The sequence below is a fragment of the Pseudonaja textilis genome, chromosome 3, assembly GCF_049901715.1.
Source record: "Pseudonaja textilis isolate UNSWEBS1 chromosome 3, rPseTex1.2, whole genome shotgun sequence".
Lineage (NCBI taxonomy): Eukaryota > Metazoa > Chordata > Lepidosauria > Squamata > Elapidae > Pseudonaja > Pseudonaja textilis.
This window is the reverse complement of record NC_141992.1, coordinates 98,205,714-98,227,967: the sequence shown is the minus strand read 5'-3', so window position 1 is coordinate 98,227,967 and position 22,254 is coordinate 98,205,714. Positions and strand designations below refer to the sequence as shown.

The window sequence follows — 22,254 nt, the reverse complement described above, 5'->3', positions numbered from 1 at the left end:
CAAGGCCTTGTAGAGGGATGCTGGGAGGTGTAGTTTTTCTCTCCGTTGTTCCATGACTATGAGAGAAAGCAATTCACGGGAGCCGCCTTTTCAATAGCCGGTTCGATGACGTTTCTTTGTAAGGTTGTCTCCTCGGCCAATGTTCATTCTGTTTTATGGAGGATTTTTTTCCTCACTCAGCAGCGCCGAGTGTTATGCCTTATCTCTTGAGCAAGGACGGCATAGCTATATAGAGTGCTGATAGCTGTCTTTGGAAGGACAAAATATTGACTTAAAATGATAAGTAAAACAGGGCTTCTGCTTTTTTAATAGTTTTGTACATATGGATGAAAACAATCGAAATGTTGCTGCTTTTGGGTAAATTAGAACTTAGGGTTTTGAAAGCAAATGCATTGTTGATTCTTTGTCCCAAGGTGATTGCTGTTCATAAAGGAGGTGTGTTTGCAAAAGAGACAGTGAAATAAACTTTGGATATAGAATTCTGAATTATGGGTCTTTGCACTCAGCTATGATGGATCATAGCTCACATGAAAGTAGGAATATGCAAGTATGTACAGACAGCTGGGTCTCACAAAGACCAATACTCTTGTCTGACTTCCTTTGGAAGTCAAATACCAAATAAAATTGAAGATTGGGGATGAATGGCAGAGACAGTAGCAGATGAGAATTACTGAAAGGAGAAATTATCATGCTTGTCTTAATTTCAATCTTTCTGCAGAGTTTTGGTAAACAGGGATAGATGAAACAGGCCATATTTTCCAAGCTTTGTTCCTTTCTCAGTCATTTCTTCAAAACTGCAAGAAATTGTCCCAATAGAAGAGGGTTGCACTATGGAGTTTTTGTTCCTCTCTGAATTTGTTTATAAGAACTGTATCAGGATGTATGATATGTAGTTGTTGGCCTGAGCCTAAACTGGACTTTGTTCTTACTGGTGCAAATAGCGAATAAATGATGCTGGAACAAGGAAGGAAACTTTCAGCTATTTCTTTCATTCTTGGGACAGAGGTTCAAATTAAATGCTGTAAGTAAAATGCAGCTCAGATCATTATACAAAACATTTCTTTGTTTTACATGTGCATCTATGTGATTCCCCCCCCCCCAAGGTTGAGGTTTACATTGGTTGACTACCTTCATCCCTTTTGGTGCAAATTTACATTTATTGTATTTAATACAAGATAGCAGAACCTTCCTAATCCTATCATTGTCAGGAATTTCCTGCTGTATCTCTCTGGTTTGTCAGTTTTGCAAGGAAGCCAACAAAAAGAGGGGGAGCTTAGACAATTCAATAGATAATTTAATCAATTCTAACTTTTAGTGACTTGTTTTATATAATTTGATCAATTCATGGCTTGGTGTTGAAAACATTATTTGAGGCCTTTTCATATGTATGGGATTCTTTCCTATAGAAATTATTGCCTTTGAGGTTGCTCCCTTCTCTATTTTCTATTATTTTATATTCATTATGATTTTATTGTCTTAACTTATCATCAAATTATCACCTTTGAGGTATGGAAAAAGATAACCATCTTGTACACTTAAGCAACACACTAAAGATCTGGAAATCCAACAAGATTGGACTATCCTTCCCAAGAATCTTTATTTGAGCAATCAAACTTTTCCTTTTAAAGCAGTGGGATATTTATATCAAATAACCATCCCAACATTCAATGGGCATTAACCTTACCATGCTGCAACAGCACTTCCCACAACACTTTTGGAGGGCCAATACAAAAAAAAAAAACTCCTAGCAGCTGGGATTGTGCTCCTGTGGACAAGGGGCCATTGAAACGATAGCTCACATCCTGCTATAGTACTGTAGATTCTATAAGGATTCATGGACTCCATTTATAATACCGTACCTAATAAAAAATCCAGAGAATACTGATCACTTTTATGTGCAACTGCTGTTATCATATCAATATGAAGTTTTTCTGAATGTGACTACTTCTGTTATGCTGAATGCAGACTCTAACTGTCCACTGATAACCCACCACCATTGCAATATGTTATTTTGTCATTTATTCTTTACTATGTTTAATGCTTTATTTGTAATGTTGGTTTGTGACAGTAATAAAATTGACTTCAATTACATATTTCTAGATAGCCTCTTGAGGGGGTAAATTTTTTGAATAATTCAGGTTTTGGGGGATAAAATAAACTTTTGTACATATAAGAATTTATTTAAGAACAGTTACATTCAAACTGAGTTTACAGGAATTTTGGAATTGCAAATAGATTTAAGGCTATGTCCGGGAAAATTAAGATACAATAATGACAGCAAAGCATGAAAAGAATATATTGTTAAGTACAGAAAAGTATTAATTTTGCACTTCTACATATATAGTCTTGTGCACACTGATTTGGAATCACAGTTGTGCATAGAAATTGATAGATAAATGTGCCCTGGTAGAAATTTAAAACGCAAGAAATAACTACCATAACATGCTAAATATTTAGCTTGGTATGTTGAATCTCATAGTAATCAAAACAGGTACTATTGAATAAAGTTATCATTTCAGTGTGTATAGCAGGATCTGAGATGGATGTCTTATCTATTATTTATTTTAGAAAAATGACTGCATTGTCCAGCATACATCTGTGAACTTCAAAAAATACTGAGACCTTGAACATGGAAGGATTGCTGCATAATAAACCTATTGAAGTTAAATGTACATAAGAGTTTAAGAAAAGTCCAGTTAAGTTGATATTGGCCCCTGGAGACTATTAGACACGTTGATGCAAGTCTTTTTGGCTCCTAAATGCCCAAGTTGTTTGTCATTGGCTTTTTCTGGGGTTCTTGTTCAATTCCCTTGCTTGTCTCCCTTTAATAAGTGTGGTGAATATCAGCCTTGACAAAGTTAGCCAGTTGCTAGTCCAGACCATAGAATCTCAGTATTATCATTCTGGTTTATATAGTAGCATGAATAGACAATAGTTCTTTATTCCTTGAATTTGAATTGCAGCAGCCTTCTTTGGAAATTGCAGTTTCCAAAATATTGTTTTTCAAATAATTTTTTCCTTATTAACAGATGGTATACAAAGATGCAAAATTAAAGTATCTATTTGGTTTGGCTGAATCCATTGGGAGGTTACTTTAAAATTTGCCACCTCCCGTTGACCTATTTACTTTTTTAAGCAGATGCTGGGCTGAGCCAATACTCCTTACTTGATTGTGTACTAGATACTATGTGAGATACTTATCTGGGCTTAGTTTTCGGGGCAACCCTTTTTCTCGGGATAACCCATAAGAGGAGAATAAAATGTAGCTGGTCTTACTCTTTTTTTTTTTTTTGTTGCTATCATGTTTGTTGTTCTCCTCGGAAAAGGAAAAAGCACAGATGACCGGGCCAGGAGCGGCTGTCCGTCAAAAATATAGGACCTTGAAGAGGATCAGATTAACTTTCACCAAGGGAAAGGATTAAATCGACTGCTTTGCTCCTGGTAAGAAGATACAGGGGAAGAGGACAACAAGTAAGGGGATAGAAAAAACGTTGAAGAGTTGAGGAGAAGTAAGGAACAAGCGCAAAGAATTAAACTACTACAATATTGGCCTTCATTTCTCTCTTCAGCCTGCAGCGTAAAGTGAAAGTTGGTTGGTGGAAATCGGTTAAAAAGTAAGAAAGAAGAAGGCGACGCTGCAGGTCAGTCCCCGGGGTGGCCGCGCACATCGGCGATAGAAAAACCACCCAGAAAGGATTGGGGAGGCTAGAAGGGGCCGGAGAGACGACTATGCCCGGTGGAAAGCTAGCAGCCTCCTCGGACTCCCCCCGCCAGAGCGAGGCGGGCGGGGACGAGGAGAGGCTGTTCCTGTGGCACGTGACGCCCAGGCCGCCTCTGAGGAAAACCGACTCGCAAAATGGTGGCGGCGGCGGCAGCTTTCGAACGTGCTTCTCCACCCCACAGGGCAGCGGCGGAAGCCATCGTGGTGGTCGTCGACGGGAAGTGAGGTTTTCTGAGGAAGTAATCGAGCACTCGACCCCGAAGACTACGCCGAGTCCGCAAGGCTTTGCGATGTCGGGAAGACGGCTTACCAGAAAGGCTGCGAAAGATGAAAAAGAGGTGGCGGCGGCGGCGGCGGCGGCAGAAGAGGAAGAAGAACGTAGCATGGGGTTCCAACCGGAATGGCTGGCCGAGAAGGAAGGAAGGACCGAGCAGCAGCAGCAGCTCAGAGAGGAGCAACTACCTGGATCTTTCAAAGGTAAGAAATGAGCGCTGGCTTTTCCACGCTCACTGATACCAGTCGGAGGCCAGTCTGCTGGTACTTCGACGCTCGCTTTTTATTTTGGTACTATTTAATTTAAATGCCAGTCTGTGGCTTTCTTTTAGGAAATGTTTCGATTTCTCATTTTTCGACTTCTCAGTCTATTGCCCTCTATAGGTAGTCCTCGACTTACCGGCACAGTTGAGCCCAAAATTTCTCTTGCTAAGTAAGACAGTTGTTAAGTGAATCACTGGTTGTTAAGTGAATCTGGCTCCCCAATTGCTAGCCAGGAGATTTCAAAAGGGGATCCCATATGACCCTGGGACACTGCAACTGTCATAAATGTGAGTCAGTAGCCAAGTATCTGAATTTTGATTGTATGACTACAAGACTGCTGCAATGGTTGTAAGTGTGAAAAATAGTCGTCCCTTTTTTCAATGCTGTTGTAACTTTGAACGGTCAATGAATGAACTGTTGTAAGTTGAGGACTACCTGTATTTTCTGGGTGACCTCCCCTCCAAGTAGTGCAGGCCAAACAGCCTTAAAAAGGCATCCCTGGCCAGATGCTGCCATCTGCTGAAAACAGTGGTGCTCAATTTCAAAATTTCAAAAAAGCTTGCATTTTAACAGTGTGACATAGTGGGCTAAAGAGAACTGTGGGGCAGTTTAGTTAAGTTTGTCCTTCTCCCTTTATGGGAATCGAAAATGCAAGCCAAATCTTATGACTCAGTTAATTGCAGAACTGAGATGTACTGTAATAGTTCTGTTTTTTAGAAATTTGCTCTAAGAAGCTTGCAGGAACTGTGCTTACCTCTGGTTCAGCCATACCCGATTGAATCTATTTATCATAACTTTCCAAAAATAAAATTATACTGCTGGTGATTTATGAATTGATAGTTACATTCTGTAGGAATACATAATAAAAGACACCATGAATTGATCATATAGATTTGTTTTTGATTCTTTTTAAAACTATTGGTAATCCCAGTATATTGTTTTCCAGTGCAATTATTTAACATCTTGCTAGCAATAGTAGTTTTTAAAAACATTTCTGAAATATGAGACAAAAGTGATTTTAGCTGGTAAAAATCACAAGAGGTGTCCACAGATATTTTAGCACCTATGCATATAGCATTTTATAGGATTAAGAGTGATATAATACACTGCTCAAAAAAATAAAGGGAACACTTAAACACTTAAACTCCAAGTCAGTCACACTTCTGTGAAATCAAACTGTCCACTTAGGTAGCAACACTGACTGACAATCAATTTCACATGCTGTTGTGCAAATGGAATAGACAACAGGTGGAAAGCATAGGCAGTTAGCAAGACATCCCCAATAAAGGAGTGGTTCTGCAGGTGGTGACCACAGACCACTTCTCAGTTCCTATGCTTTCTGGCTGATGGTTTGGTCACTTTTGAATGCTGGCGGTGCTTTCACTCTAGTGGTAGCATGAGACGGAGTCTACAACCGCACAAGTGGCTCAGGTAGTGCAGCTCATCCAGGATGGCACATCAATGCGAGCTGGGGCATTTGCTGTGTCTGTCAGAGTAGTGTCCAGAGCATGGAGGCGCTACTAGGAGAGTGGCCAGTACATCAGGAGACATGGAGGAGGCTGTAGGAGGGCAACAACCCAGCATCAGGACCGCTACCTCCGCCTTTGTGCAAGGAGGGACAGGGGGAGCATTGCCAGAGCCCTGAAAAATGACCTCCAGCAGGCCACAAATGTGCATGTGGCTGCTCAAACGGTCAGAAACAGACTCCATGAGGGTGGTATGAGGCCCCAACGTCCACAGCTGGGGGTTGTGCTTACAGCCCAACACCGTGCAGGACATTTGGCATTTGCCAGCGAACACCAAGATTGGCAAATTTGCCACTGGCACCCTATGCTCTTCACAGATGAAAGCAGGTTCACACTGAGCTCATGTGACAGACATGACAGGGTCTGGAGATGCTGTGAAGAACGTTCTGCTGCCTGCAACATCCTCCAGCATGACCGGTTTGGCAGTGGGTCAGTAATGGTGTGGGGTGGCATTTCTTTAGGGGGCCGACAGCCCTCCATGTACTTGCCAGATGTAGCCTGACTGCCATTAGATACTGAGATGAGATCCTCAGACCCCTTGTAAGACCATATGCTGGTGCAGTTGGCCCTGGGTTCCTCCTAATGCAAGACAATGCTAGACCTCATGTGACTGGAGTATGTCAGCAGTTCCTGGAAGACAAAGGCATTGATGCTTTGGACTGGCCCGCCCATTCCCCAGACCTGAATCCCATTGAGCACATCTGGGACATCATGTCTTTCTCTTTCCACCAACGCCATGTTGCACCACAAACTGTCCAGGAGTTGGGGGATGCTTTAGTCTAGGTATGGGAGGAGATCCCTCAGGAGACCATCCGCCACCTCATCAGGAGCATGCCCAGGCGTTGTAGGGAGGTCATACAGGCACATGGAGGCCACACACACTACTGAGCCTCATTTTGACTTGTTTTAATGACATTACATCAAAATTGGATCAGCCTGTTTTTTTCCACTTTAATTTTGAGTGTAACTCCAGATCCAGACCTCCATGGGTTGATAAATTTGATTTCCATTGATAATTTTTGTGTGATTTTGTTGTCAGCACATTCAACTATGTAATGAACGAAGTATTTAATAAGAATATTTCATTCATTCAGATATAGGATGTCTTATTTTTGTGTTCCCTTTATTTTTTTGAGCAGTGTAGTCACCTCTAGAAGAGATAGGTGGCACACAAATCAAATAAATATCTGGATATTTGTTTGTTTATGCTTTATTTTTAAAATACTTTCCCTTCTATATTTAGAAGAATGTTCCTCAAGTGAAGCCAAAAACAGAGTGTCCAACAAAAAATTTAATGGCAAAATGCAAATACAGACAGGTAATATTGGATTTTCTTTATGATAATGAACATTTTGTTAATGATATCTCACTTAACAAATGTCTCACAAAACAGAAATTTTGGGCTCAAATGTGGTTGTAGCTCAAGAATTACCTGTACAAGGATCAGTTTCCATTTCATTATCTAATACTGAAAGTACTGAGTTGTAAGGACAAGGATAGATTGTGAGTAAAATCTTGAAAAAAATGTTATTTGTCTTACATGAGTTGCATATCCTTTAAAACAGGTAATTTAGATTTGTGTTCTTACTATTGTTATTGATGGGAAGAGATACAAGTTTAATGCTAATAGAAGATACTGGATTTTTTTTCCTAGTCTGAATTGTTCTTACTTTTTTTTTAAAAAAGAAATCTTTATAAGTGATTCAGGATTGTAAACATTCATAGTAGTTCTTCCTTTTAGACAAGCAGACTTAATATACAGGTAATCCTTGACCTACGGCCATTCATCTGTCTAGACACTCTGCCATAAAGCCCAGACTGGGGGAGTGGGGAGAAAGCTGCAGTGATACTTGTCATTCCGGAACTCTGTCCCATCCTCCATACAGATCTCTCGAGTGAACATCAGGTTCTTGGTCATCTCTTACTGAGGCTCTTCCCCCCCATTGCTCATTTTGACCATGTAACCAGCTCTTGGAAGAGTCCTGGTTGTGCCAAACTTCTTCCATTTGAGAATTATGGAGGCCACCACTCAAAGTTATGATGCTGAACGAAGGGATCTATGACCTGAACCTGAAAATATAGTTGTTACAGTTATCCATACAGCCATGTGATTAAAAATTCAGGCGTTTGGCAACTTGTCTGCATTTACAACAAAGTGGCACTGCAAATCTTATCTGTATATCTCCCCCCCACCCTACCCCCCACATACACACATCTCAGCTGCCCACTGGACCTGCTAACCCAAGTAAAGATGCCCAGATCCAGGAAGTTTCATCACCATCCAGCCTGCCAGGTTAAGTAAGGCAAACTTATGAGTGCAAGCAAACTGCCCCACTTAATCCTAGTCGTTTTCCTGCAGCTGCTGATAGGTTGCCTAATCTATGCAAGGCAGAAGGAGGTTTCTAAAGCACCATGAGAATAGATTCCACTATCATGGTGCTTCAGAAGCTTTCTTTTTCCAAATTGGCCAATTTGGAGAAGAGGCCTTTTGAAACACCACAGGAGCCGGCTCTGTTTTTGTGATCTTTTAGAAGCATCCTCCTCCAAATGATCCAATTTGGAGGAGGCTTCTGAAGGATTGCAAGCATGGAGCCTGCATGAAGGATGGTGCTATGTGGCCTTGGTATACAGTAAAGACACCACCTCACACAAACTGGACCTTTCTGTCAGCAGCTGGAGAAAAATGGCAAAGGGGGCAGGTGGGCAGCACCTTTCCAACTCATGTATCCTGCATCAGGCCATCTACGGCTTTCCCCACTTCCCTGAGGCATACTGTATTCCTTACCTGTGACTGTTTAACAAGCAAAACCAGGAGTGCAGACTGAGCAAAACAGTCATTGCTTAACACCACTTCGCTCTCCAGCCAAGATTCCAATCCCAATTGTCATAAGTAGCAACTATCTGTATTGATCTTTTTGCTTTGGTATCAACAAGTAAACATTATATACAATTTCTGATCTTTTTTTTTTCTTCAAGAGATCAGTATTGCAGTGTTTGGTGCCAAGATCATATAGTGTTTATGGATATATATCTTCAGAAAGAGAGATACACACATAACACAACAGATGCACTTTTAGGTACATGTAAATAAGTTTGCAGGAAAATGTAGCACACAAAAACATGTATTTTATTTTATATATGCATAAATTTGTAGGAAAAAGGCATATTATTTAAAAACCTAGTGATTTTTTAATATATAAATATGTATATACTATTTCTCATTTTGTCAAGGGGGAACTAGAACTGTAGGTTGTTTTGTCAGATAGGTCTAGCTGGAACAATTTTTTATTTCATTTGTTCCTCTTTTCTTCCACAGAAAATACTAACATCAAAATGTCAGGTGTCATTCTCACTCGACCGCCTATTAGGATTTCAAGAGACGGTAAATAAAACCTGTGGCAATTTAACAAAAAATCTCTGTCATTTAAAGGGCACAATTATTTAGGTTCCGTTTCGATTTGATAAATGTTTCCACAGGTAATTTTGGAGTATTTAAAATGTATATGTTATATTGAATAAATTGTAAGTTGCCCAGAATCATTGATCAAGATGGTAAGCATAGGAATTGAACAAATAAAAATAAATAAAAATATTGTATTACAGGAGAAAAACATGGCATAAATATGTTTAACCACATTGTTTTTGATTCATGTTTCCACCAAGTTTCCATTTATATTGCTCTGTTTAAATAGTTTGAGAATTTGACTTTCATTTGACTCCTTGATACAGAATCCCCTAAAATGGTACCTTGAAATATTTTAGATTTCAGAGTTTTTTTCTTCAACCAGCAGTTTCATGATCCTGACATAACTAATTTTCAACAAGTAACTTTCATCACCTTCCAAGGGATTATGAACATAAACATTAGTTTTGAGACAAACATGATTCCTTTTGTAACGTTTTGAGTACAGTCTACCTCTATTTACTTGATCCTGGATTTTACCTCAAAGTCTGCCTTCTTTTGCCTTACACTGTACAGATAGTACTCGACTTACAGTAGTTCATTTAATGATTCAAAGTTATAACAGCATTGAAAAAGTGACTTATGACCATTTTCACACTTAAAACCTTTGATCATGTGATCAAAATTCAGATGCCTGGTACCTGTTCATACCTATGACTGTTGTGTCACAAGATCAAGTGATCACCTTTTGCAACTTTTGACAAGCAAAATCAATGGGGAAGCCAGATTCACTTAACAACCGTGTTACTAATTTATCAACTGCAGTGATTCATTTAACAACTATGACAAAAAAAGATCAAAATGGAGCAAAACCCACTTAAACATCTCACTTAACAGAAATTTGGGGCTCAATTGTGTTCAAAAGTCAAGGACTTTTCCTCTCTTATTAGAATTGTCAGTTACAAAATTTTTATTAGTTTATCAGAATGTAAAATAAAAAGAAAATGAAAATAATGGGAAACTAGGAGAAGAAAAGGGGAAAAGGAAAAAAAGGCATTGACTTCCCACTTTTTTTTAGCATAATAGAAGATTAGTAATACTATAGCTTCAAATTTTTACTTTTAGACAATAATAAGTACTAGCCATTTCTATAACAACAAACCCATCAATCATCAAAATCAAAGTTTTATTCATTAAATGTTCTTTACTTAGAACAGAGCAATCACTTTAACAATCTGCACTCCCCCCGCCTTCCTGCAAGAAATAATATATATTTCTGTACATATTAATTTTTATAAACTATCATAATTATATTAACATTTACTAATTCAAAGTCTTTAACCTTAAAGGAGAAAATCAATTAAAAAAACACATTTTAAGACTAGAGCCTAGACTTTTCTTTGAAAATATTTCTAAAATCAAATTCTAGCACATCTTTTTTACTTCCTTCTAACATTCATATTTTCAAATTTACTTTAGTTTCACAAACTTTAAGACCCATTCAAGCATTGCAAATGGAAAAAAATCAAACCACTTTATAAACAGAAAACTACATTGGAACTTTCATTCAATTACATATATCAGACTTGTAAAAATCCATCCTAACTCCAGTAGCCTCATTAACTTTAAGTCACTCTCTCCAGTTTATCTTCATAGCATAAAATCTTCTCTCTGGAATGTCTGTCAAGTCTTTTCTCAAAGAATTCTCAACCTTGTTAGTATCCATAAAGAAAAAAATTCTAAACTTGTCCTCTTGAGAATTGTGGATTTGTTTGGAGCTCTTGTTTCAGTTGCGCTGATAGGGTTATGTTTAATCCATCATCGTAATAAAAATTGATATCAGATTTGTATTCCAAAATTGCAGTTAAATCCTTTGCATTGTCAGGTATTTGTGAAATTGCCTCAATTGTTTGATAAGCTTCTATTCATAGTTGCATCTCTTGCTCTTGTTTTGTATCATCTATAACAGGGGTGTCAAACTCAATTGCATTGAAAGCTGCATAAGAGTTGTGTTTGACCTGGGGGGGGTGGCCAGAGTGGACATGGCCAACTCGACATCACCCCTGTCAAGCACCTGTGATGGCCAGGGTGAACCTGGGGGGATCATCCTGCAGCCCTCTGCCAGGGAAAACGAAGCCCAAGAAGGCCATGCACAGCCCCCCTGAACTCCATTTTCACTGGCAGAGGGTGATCCTGAGGGCCAGATCTAAGCACCCTGTGGGCTGGATGCAGCCCATGGGCCTTGAGTTTGACACCCCTGATCTATAATATTCATATCTTCAAACACCATGTTTCTTTGTTTTAGTTTACCTCCAGCAACCCTCTTTCTTGTCATTTAACAATATAGTCTCAAAAATGGTGCAGAGCTTCAAAAAGGAATGAGAGGCTGTGACTAAAAAGAATGTCTTTTAGCTAATATAAATAATAATCCCATAAATTGATTAAGAAATGAAGGCACAACTTATTTTCTGTTTGAAAAATAAATTCCAGAACATCTGCTATAACAATGAAATAATTGCAGCTCTGTACCTCAGCTGAACGCCTCACACGTTGCTCCAAAGCTCAGCTTCTAAAGCTTCTTTCAGACTGCTGCCATAAGGAGCCTCTGTGGCGCGATGGTTAGAGTGTGCAGTAGTGCAAGCTACTTCTGCAGCCAGCTGCCTTCAGTTTGGTAGTTCAAATCCCACTAGGCCTTGAGGACTCAACCTTCCATCCTTCAGAAGTGGGTAAAATGAGGACCCAGATTGTTGGGGGCAATATGCTGATGCTGTAAACCGCTTTGGGAGGGCTGTAAAGCACTATAAAGTTGTACATAAGTCTAAGTACTTTTGCTATAAGGAGGATTTTGTGAGGTGATTCTAGGACTCTCTCTAATCCAGGAGATTCGTATAAACAAAAGGAATCCTGATCCTTCTGTCAGTAAATTAAAAAAACAACAGTCCAGAGAGAAAAAACTCTGGGGGCGTCAACCATCAGCCATGTTCACATGGAGTCCCTTATTAGGATTATCATAAAGATTAGACAAAACACTCTGCATGAATAAATCCAATTATTTTTCATTTTAATTCAAAAGACTACCCATGTTAATCTGTGGGGAAAACAAAACAAAATTGTATTAATCTTAAAAATGAAAGTAACTTTCATCACCTAATTGATCTTTATTCAGCCAGTACATAACAATTTCCTAATAAAGGAGGTTTCAGTGAGGTTAATAAGTTCTGTGAAATGGTGATGTTATTCAAATCCACACTGTTCATGGTATTTCTATGGAAAATATGATAATTAGTTTCAGTTTGAGAAAGATAAACAATGATAACTTTTTAAACATAATTTTTATATGAATATTAACAAAATGTTACAGTAAAAGATACAAATTAATATACCTAAAATTAAAGTATGTGGTTAACAAAATCACAGAATAGTTATAGAAAACAAAGTAAAAAAATCTGTAAATTGAGGCTTTCCAACATCTCCTATTTTAATCTTATGACCACATTCATGTCATTCGGTTACATCAAATTTTTGCTCTAATGTAATAATGAGTCTCTTATTTTTAAGTGTGTAATGTTTTCCTCTGACAGGAATTTTCTCCATTTTGTTCAAATAAAGATTAGCTGCATCTGAAACACTCACTATGCACACGCTTGCTTTAATTGCACAAACACTAGATTCCCATTAACTGAATTTGGTATCACATTAAATGTGATTTAGTATCAATTTACAATTCTCATTAAATCAAATGTCACAGGTTTTTTGAACTTGCACTAACTGTGACTTACTATATAGGTAATCCTCCTTCTCTGCCTGTAACTCCTGAGCTGAATAGATCTTTGAAAGGTAAGCAAAGAAGAGGTTCTAGGGCCTGGTGGATGGGAAGCAGGCCTGAGACCTGTAGGAACCCAGTGGGAGTGGGAGCGGGCCCAGGAGTTGCAGGGATCTTGCATGGCGGGGGAAGTGAAGCGCAAAGGGTGGGGAAGGCCTGGAGCAGGGGCTCCTCATGCCCTGCTTAATGACTTGCACAGTCATTTAACAACAGCATCAGGGAGTGGAGGTTGTTAAGCGGTTCTGTTATGGTCATCGGCCAAGGACTACCTCTACAGCCCTTGTAATAATAGATATGGAAATAATGCATCTCCCAGCAACTCTCAATGTGTATTTTATGAGATTGAAATCAGGTGACTTTGTAGTCACTTATTGATAACAAGTGATAACAGAGGTTGCTAATTTGCCTTTGATACATATTGGTGGGTTCTAGGAGACAGACAGACAGAGGAATATCTGGTTTTATTTGTGCATGCCTAGATTATGTCAGTAGTCTCTTTGACAACTATTCCCAATTCCTCTGTTTTGGGCCTGCCAGTGAATACTCATGTTTCACAGTACAGGCTTTTTTTATTAACTCCTTTTTTTAGACAGAAGCAGCTAAAACTATTGATGCTTGTGTTTAAAGTAATCCAGTCACAAACTTCAAATATCTATTTGTCCTTAATGTCTCTTTACAGTCCTGTTCACTCTTTAGGTTTCTTTGAGTAGAGCTTTCTTTCTGTTCGCTGTTCCAAGAATACAATCTTCATATTGTGTTCTTAAAGGAATGAAATCCTTAAAGCGGGAAGAACTTTAAAAAGGGTTTAAATACCTGACTATTCAACTACAGTAGTAGAATATTGTAGGGTATGGTTAATCATCCTACTGTCATTAATCTTGGCAATTCCTAGGTTAAGTCCTGCTTTTTTATTATGGATATTTTTCATCGAATCTTCAGGAAGCTGTTTTTAAGTACACATGGTTGCTGTGTTTTACCTTATTTTTTGCTGGTTTAATTAACTAGCAAATTAATTTTGGATGGAATTTTGTAATTGGTGAATAAATATTTTTAATCAGTATCTGTTCTTGCATTTAGACATACTGTAGTAATGAAGAGATGGGACCTCTTGGATTATATCTCTAATATGATCATTTGTTCTCCTATTCAGATTCTTTTTCAGATTCATGGCAGAATTTGGAAGAATTAAAGCACAGAAAACAAGGTATTTATTAATCTTGTGCTCTGTCATGTAGAATTATGTTATTTGATTTAATATATAATTTTTGCATATTTATATTAACTGTACTTCTTATGATCTGCCACTATAAATGATCATTAAACTGCCACGTTGACTGGTTTTTAAATGACAATAGAGGACAGGCCCTCTATTGGTTTTTCTGTGTTTCTTATTTTTGGAGTTGAATAACTAAGACTATAGCTTTATTTTTTAAATTTAAAAAATGTAAATACCCTTTTGTATTAACTTAAATGTTCTGTTTTATTATCATAAAATGCAAGCATAAAATGCTTGTCTAAATCCAGACCTAAAATATTTTCATTCATTTCTAGAGGTTATAGTATTTTCTAAGTACTATAGACTGTTGGATTTGATTTTGGAAGAGTTGCTTTGAAATGCCAAGGTAACCCCTGTGCAATCCTGGAAATGGAGGTGGCAGTTTAATGAATTGTTCTCTTAGTTTTCTGCATGTTTTGAAGTAATTCTTCAAAAGTAAATCTTTAGCATTGTACTGGTCTAGTTTCAAGGATAGGGATAAGGAATCATATTATGCATCTCTAGTAGATCTTTTCAAAATCAAACAAAAGTCTGTGCCCCCAAGTTATTTTAAGTGTAGAGATTTTTTCTTGTTATAAAGGAAATTCACAGATTTGTTAAATGCTTAAATGAAGCATTCCCGTGATTCATCAGATTATCTAATCTCAGTTCTATCAATTTTGTCTGAACCATAGCAAATTATGGTCTTACCCTTGATATATCTAAAAAGATGTATAATTTTTGGGGTGTGGGTGTGTGCGTATATATAGCCAGGGAAGTCTATAATCCTTTTTACCCCAAAGTAATTCTGGCAGTCTAAGATTGCTAGTTTGTTTTGTTCACACATGCTCTCCATCCATAGTACCCCACAGAGAGTGAACTACAGTAGCTTTGCACCAGCTGGTTTGTCGTATTTCTTTGTTAAACTATTCTGCTAGATCTAAGATATATGACATTTCAAACAAGCCTCTTTTTAATTTAACTAATGGGGTTTGATTTTAGAATAGTTGGATTAGAATATGTTTTAAATACTTTTTCATGTGCTAAAATATTTAGCATTTCAACTCCTTAAGAAACACAAAAATATTTGAGAGGGACCACGATTGAGAGGGTGGGAGTTACCTGTGCACATAAAGCCAGAGTTCTACCAGGATTACTTCCTAATATGCTTGGATAAATGGCTATTGACCTTTTTCAGCAAATTGGGAAGTTCAGAATATAGTCTTTAAAGGGCTCTAGCTTCTGCAGAGCAGGTCATTTGCACTACCCCTTTCCTCTCTGCCTGGATAAACAAAGCGCAAACCATATCTATTATCTATCATTTTTCCCCCACTTTGCTTGGAAAAATTGATAACCACCTTGTCAGGGTAGCAGCAAGTTCTTTGATGATCCTTCTTTGTCTCACAAGCTGGAACCCTGTCCCAGCCAGATCATGCTGACTGTTCAATTATTTATGCAAAGCAGAGAGGAAACCATGGGGTAAGGTCTGACAGGGATCTAGCACATTCTTACAGAAGTCCTGCATCCTTCATGGCATTTACAGTCAAAACTGGATAGTTTCTTTCCTGCTAGACAAAGTAGCAGCAAAATTTGGATTTTGTACAATTGCTGCTATAAAGAGCAAGTATCAACACAAAATATATGTGGAACCCAAAAGTGGAAGTGTCTGTCTAAGAATTAAAACACAGATTTTACAAATTATGTAAAAATGAACTCCAATTCCTTCAAATTAAAATTGTTTTTAAATTTGATTGTACTATTGCTTGTTTCTAATGAAAATCTTTTACAGTATAAAGTTGCAAAGTTCTATTGTTGTTTTGTTATATAAATTAAAAAGTAATTACTGAAAGTGATGTATTTATCTCTTGCTCAAATTGTTAGCAAAAGGCTAAAAAAAAATAAAGGAACAAAGAATCCAAAAAAAGAAGAACCTGGTGGAAAAAAAAAAGATAAACAAACAAAAAAAAAAAAAAAAAAAATTTTATTTTTTAAAATAAAAAAAGATAACAAAAAAAATATATATAATACCCCTGCCCTGAGATATAAAGAATAAGAAAAAACCAAAAAAAAAAAAAAAAAATAATTTGATTTTTCTTATTTAATTAATTTATTTTTTTTTTATATTATATGAAAAAAAAAAAAAAAAAAAAAAAAAAAAACACAAAAAAAAAAAAAGAAAAAAAAAAAAAAAGGGAGAAAAAAAAAATAAAAAAAAAAAAAAAAAAAAAACCAAAAAAACCTCCAAAAATCACCCTGTTTTTATTTATTATTTAAAAAATTAAAAAAAAAAAAAAAAAAGGGTACCCAACCACGAAAAACCAAAAAAATTGAAAAAAAAACCCACAAAACCCCCCAACCCCCATCCCACATACATGGAGGTTATAGGTTTGAGTCACTTCCATGGCAGAGGTTGTTTGGTCAATATATTAGCAACAACCTAATATACTGTATATTGATAAATAAACTAAATCAGTTTGGTTAGTTGTGTAGGGTGTGTTTAAAATATAGTGTTTAAACTATAGTATTTACTTTATTTTGACTGAAATGTGTAGTTGACACTTTCCTAATGAGTTAGAGTTCTTTGTAGTCTGTTTTCTGGAACACTTGAGTTCTTAAGTTCTTAGGATAAATGTTTAGAAAGACTCAAGTAAATAAAGATATACACTTAATATAATAAAATATGAATGCATTACTGAAAATTTTGTTTTTTCCCTTCTTGCATGTATGTACCAGATTCTAAACCTGAAAGAAGATACTCACTTACAGCAATTGTGATATTCGTTGCAACTTGCATTGCTGCTGGTGGGTGGGATATATTTTGGCATTCATCAATCCATGCTTCGGAAATTGATTATAAAGTTCTACAAACATTTAAAAACCAAATGAAAGAGCTCAGGAACACCTATCCAAGTCAAGATACAATAGTGTGGAACAGAATCCAAGGTACTTTCAAGAAACGTCTAAATTCTTCTCACCCTCATTTGGAACCAGCTACTTTATTACTCGCTGCTTCAAAAGAAGCTGAAGATGTGTTGAAGTGTTTAAGCAACCAGATTGCTGATGCTTTCTCATCTTCTCAAGGTGCGCTTACAATTAAAATTGATGGGGCCAGCACAAGAGCTCAAGATAGTGACGCCGTCAAACTTACTGTTGATAAAAAACTAAGCTCTGGTTTTGAGAATGGTAACAAAGCAGCGGTAGTCCATCGGTTTGACTCATTACCCGCAGGTTCCACCCTGATTTTTTACAAGTACTGTGATCATGAAAATGCAGCATTTAAAGATGTGGCTTTACTATTAACCGTTCTTCTGGGTGGGGAGTCCCTAAACAAGAGCTTTTCCTTGTTGGAAGTTGAGGAGAGAGTGAAAGATTTTCTCTGGGCTAAATTTACTAACTCAGACACACCAAAGTCTTATAACTACATGGACACAGACAAGTTGAGTGGCTTGTGGAGTCGCATAGCCCATCTAGTCTTACCTATATGGCCAGAAAATTCGTTCCCTCGAGAGAAATGCTTGCAGATGAAATAAGAAGAGGGAGCAAGAAGAAAACACATTGCAACACGATATGTATTGTATAAATCTGTGAATGTTTATATAATGAGAAAATGGCAATTTACTAATCAGAATTACTGAAGTTATAGGTGATTCAATATCAGAATAAGATTTCTCCTTTATAAGGAAGCTGATAATCTATAAAGAACTTTTAGACCTTTAACACAATTCTAGTGGTTTATTGGAAATCAAGATTCTATATACTGAGGGGGGGAGAAATCTTGTTGTTCAAGCCCACCCAACTTTGTGTAATATGAATTTTTTTTAAAGCATCAAAATCCTTACTGTGATTGTGGGCAACAAGGTAAGAAATTATAGTACTAGATTCCGTCTTTCTGCTTGAAGTTTAATGGACTGCAAACTTGAAGTTGAGACCACGTTTTCCTATAGTCTAAGACTTAATTCTATCTTACTCCATTTCCAAAACTGCATTAAAAAAAATCTTGTAACTGTGTATTCTGTAAGTTTCTGCTTTGGCTACAAAATTATGTAAGATGGAAGCCTGTTGACTGATAGGCTGTTTTTCTCATTTGAAAACAGCCTATAAATATTATATGTATAGTTTCAAATAATTATCGTTGCCTAAATCCAAAAACACAAGCCTCTTCAGTTAGACTATCAGTACTAAACAACCAAAAGCTTCCTTCAGATTTATGAGAAATTTGAATTTTTTTATTTGAATTTTATTTGGTCAATGACCAGCAAACATTAAATAATAAAATGGGCTATATAAAACAGCGATAGGAAATGCAATCAGGATTGAGAAGGAGAGATAATTGCATTATATATTAACAACTATAAAAGAAATCAAATATGGTATACTCCATAAACATCTAATTACAATAATACCCCATTTATTTATCTGATTAAAGGGGGCGGGATTCCCTTGGTGCTCTCTGAACTTCCTTGTTTTCTTGCAGACGTTTCATTACCTTAACCAGGTGACATCAGTGCTGGGACTAGAGTACCAAGGACCCCTCATTTCAAATACAAATATTCTTTATTATGACTGATAAAAGTAATACAGGTAGTCCTCAACTTAACAACAGTTCATTTACTTACTGTTCAAAGTTACAGTGGCATTGAAAAAAGGGGCATTCTTTTTCACACTTAATGACCATTGCAGCATCCCCATGGTCATGTGATCAAATTTTGGATGCTTGTCAACTGACCATATTTATGACAGTTGCAGTGTCCTGTGGTCACATGATCACCCATTGCGACCTCACAAGAAAGTCAATGGGGAAGCCAGATTCACTTAGCAACCGTGCTACAAATTTAACTACTGCAGTGATTCACTTAACAAATGTGGAAAGAAAAGGCATGAAATAGGGCAAATCACTTAGCAAATGTCTCACTCAGCAAGATAAATTTTGGGCTCCATTGTCATAAATTAAGGACTACCTTATAATGAAACTATACATTAAAATATGTGTTCTCTAAAAATTACCAAAAAATAACTAAGGAAAGTATTGATAAGAGTAAGGACCGTTAGTGCTTTCACTCGTTTTTCCTTTTTATCATTGCAGCAGCAGCACAAAATTTTGCTACTGCACAAGTGGTGCATGGATTCAAATACTGAAGAAGGTGGTTTGCAAAATAATTATTTGATTTCCCCTATTAGAGGGAGTATGTACATTGATGTCCCTGTAAAATGCAGCACAATATGACGTGATATATCTTCAACTTTCCCATTGTTACAGGTATATATTCACTCAGCTAGTGGGGTTTTATGCAAAGCAGAGAGGAAAACATGGAGTAAGGTCCAACAGAGATCTAGCACAGTCTTACAGCAGTCCAGCAATCCTCATGGCATGTACTGTACAGTCAAAACTGGATCATTTTTTTCCTGTTAAGCAAACTGGTAGCAACATTGGGACTTTCTACAACTACAGCTATAAATAGCAAATATTCACACAAAATATGGCTTGCTTTAACCTTTATGAAGCCACTTTTTTGTAGAGTTGGGCAAATTTAATAAATAATAAAACCATATTTGCAGATATTAACACTGTACCTTGATTGTGGAGTGTATAGGTTTGAGTCACTTCATGAGAACTTTGGTCAATTCAAAGAGTTTTTAATTTTTTAACAAAAACCTAATATAGTCATAAATATGGACTACATGTTTAATCAGTTTGGTTATTTTGAATATATGTTTTATTGATACGTTTTCCTTTTAAAAAACAAAAAATTCCATGTCTATCTGAACAGCATCTGGTCTGGGTACAATTAATTTTAAGTAAAGATACAACAATAACCAAAATCATATTAATCTTAAACATATCGCAACATAATAAAACCATTAGTTTATCCATCTTGCAAAATTTCCAGTACAAATTTTTATTATCTTTTTAGATTCTGTTTAGTTTCTAACCTCTGTTTCTGTTAATCATTGGTAGAATAAATCCCATGTTAAAAAGTATTCTGTTTCTTCCTTTTATCTTAAGTATCTATCCATCTCAGCACATTCTAATCATTTTTTATTGCACTTTCATCTGTCGGGACCTTGTCATTTTTCCATTGTTGTACAAACGCTATTCTTGCTGCCGTTACTAGATGCAAAATTAAATATGCATTCCCTTTATTATACTGTTCTGGTAGTATACACAGCAAGAATATTTCTGGTTTCAAATCTGTATATTGCTTTATCATTTTTCTAACCAAGTATGTATTTTAGTCCAATATTTTTTTTGCCTTTGGACATGTCCACCACATATGATAATACGTTATCTGGTATATGATTATACTTCCAGCATTTAGCTGACAGATATTCAGACATCTTTGCCAACCTCTCTGGTGGTAAATGCCATCTATAAAACGTTTTGTATAAGTTTTCCTTATAATGTAAGTCGTTGACATTGTTAGCTTGCAATTTCTATCCCACAATTTCTGCCCTTTATTGAATTCTATTGAATAACCAAAGTTTTTAACCCATCTTATTGCTTCTTTCACTTGCTGTTTTTCCATTTTAATTCTCAGTAAGAAGCTATATGTATATTTTTAATTACTTTTTCATCTGTCTCTAGTAATATCTGATCTAGTGACCACCATGCTAAATCAATCCCTTGATTAGTCAGTTCTTGTTTGGATTTAAGTTCCCCTTCACCATTCAAAATGTCCTTATACCTTACAATTTTTTCCATATTTATTATATTTAGATGTATCAGTGCCTCCATCGTGGAGAGCCAAACTGGTATTTTCATATAATGTCTTTCTTTAATTTCCCCCCATACTAACAGTAGTGCATTTCTAACAAGGTATCTTTGAAAGTATAGTATCCATGTATTTTATTTTTCTCATATCATAGAAAAACATGCCAGCCCAGTTGGAGTTCATGTCTCTCCAAAGTTAATAATCTTTTATGCTTCAAATTTACCCAGTCTTTCACCCAGGCAAGTGCAGAGGCCTGGTAATATAGCTTCCAATCTGGCAACCCAAAGCCCCCTTTAAGTTTAGTGTCCTGTAGCAGTTTCAATCTTATACTTTTTTCCCTTGCCAGATAAATTTTAATATAAAAAACAGGCCTCCCAAAAGTGTGGGAAGGCCAGAAACTGGCACATTTCCAGCTTCCAGGGAGCCTCCAGAACCCGGGGAGGCTGTTTTTGTCCTCCCGGAGGTTCAAGGAAAGCCACCTGAGCCCTGTGATGGCAAAAATGCCCCCCTCCCCCCCCCAGTGGTGCAGGAGGCTGACTAGGCCACGTCCACTGTGGCCACACCCACCCAGCAACTGGGCAGAGAATCCGTTGCTAAGATTTTTGAACTGATTTTTGAACTTCAGTTTTGTAACTGAAACTACCAGTTGGCACTTTTTCCAGTGCCGTAACTTCAAACGGTCCCTAAAAAAACAGTCAAAGACTAATTGTACTGTACTGTATATAAATAGGGAGCAAATCTCATGCACTGGCACTGATTATGTTAAAGATCAAAGATGTTGGGTAATGTAACATCAGCAAGCAAGGAACCAGCTTAGAGAGCACCAAGGACTCCACATTTCAACCTAGAGATAGAGATTCTCTCCCTTCGGATCTCACCCAGCAAAAACAGAAATGAGGACATCGAATTTTCCACCCTGTTTCTCATATGGAAAGTTGAAAATGTTCTTTCATTTTTCAATAACTGTCAAATATGGAATTAATTTGAATTCTTAGCCTAAATCAGAGGTGGATACAATTTTCCGATGACTGCCTTGGTGTAGATTTGTCTCTCATTTCTGCTGCTTCTAGTGTTAAGTAGCCTCAAGCTGACCAAATAAACCAAGTGGAAGCATATCAGCAAATATTTTCTGTTGCGGTTTTCCAGAACTTCTTGGGCCTTTTTGGACCGAGTGACATACTGTTTTCCTGATAGACTATACAACATGAGCTTCATAATCAATGAACACTTGTCATCAACAGTTGTAATTATCTAGATGCTATTTTAAGTTAGGTGGGAG

The 22,254-nt window shown here is 36.9% G+C and overlaps 1 protein-coding gene across 1 annotated transcript; it reads left to right on the top strand.

Moving 5' to 3' along the window:
- The first annotated feature begins 3,655 nt into the window (after positions 1-3,655).
- On the top strand, positions 3,656-18,273 carry LOC113438089 (uncharacterized). Its single transcript, XM_087928706.1, has 6 exons — positions 3,656-4,198; positions 7,028-7,102; positions 9,101-9,166; positions 12,974-13,024; positions 14,161-14,214; positions 16,966-18,273. The coding sequence occupies exons 1-6, from the start codon at positions 3,730-3,732 to the stop codon at positions 17,793-17,795; spliced, it is 1,545 nt and encodes a 514-aa protein (XP_087784832.1). The 5' UTR covers positions 3,656-3,729; the 3' UTR covers positions 17,796-18,273.
- The last annotated feature ends 3,981 nt before the right edge of the window (positions 18,274-22,254 follow it).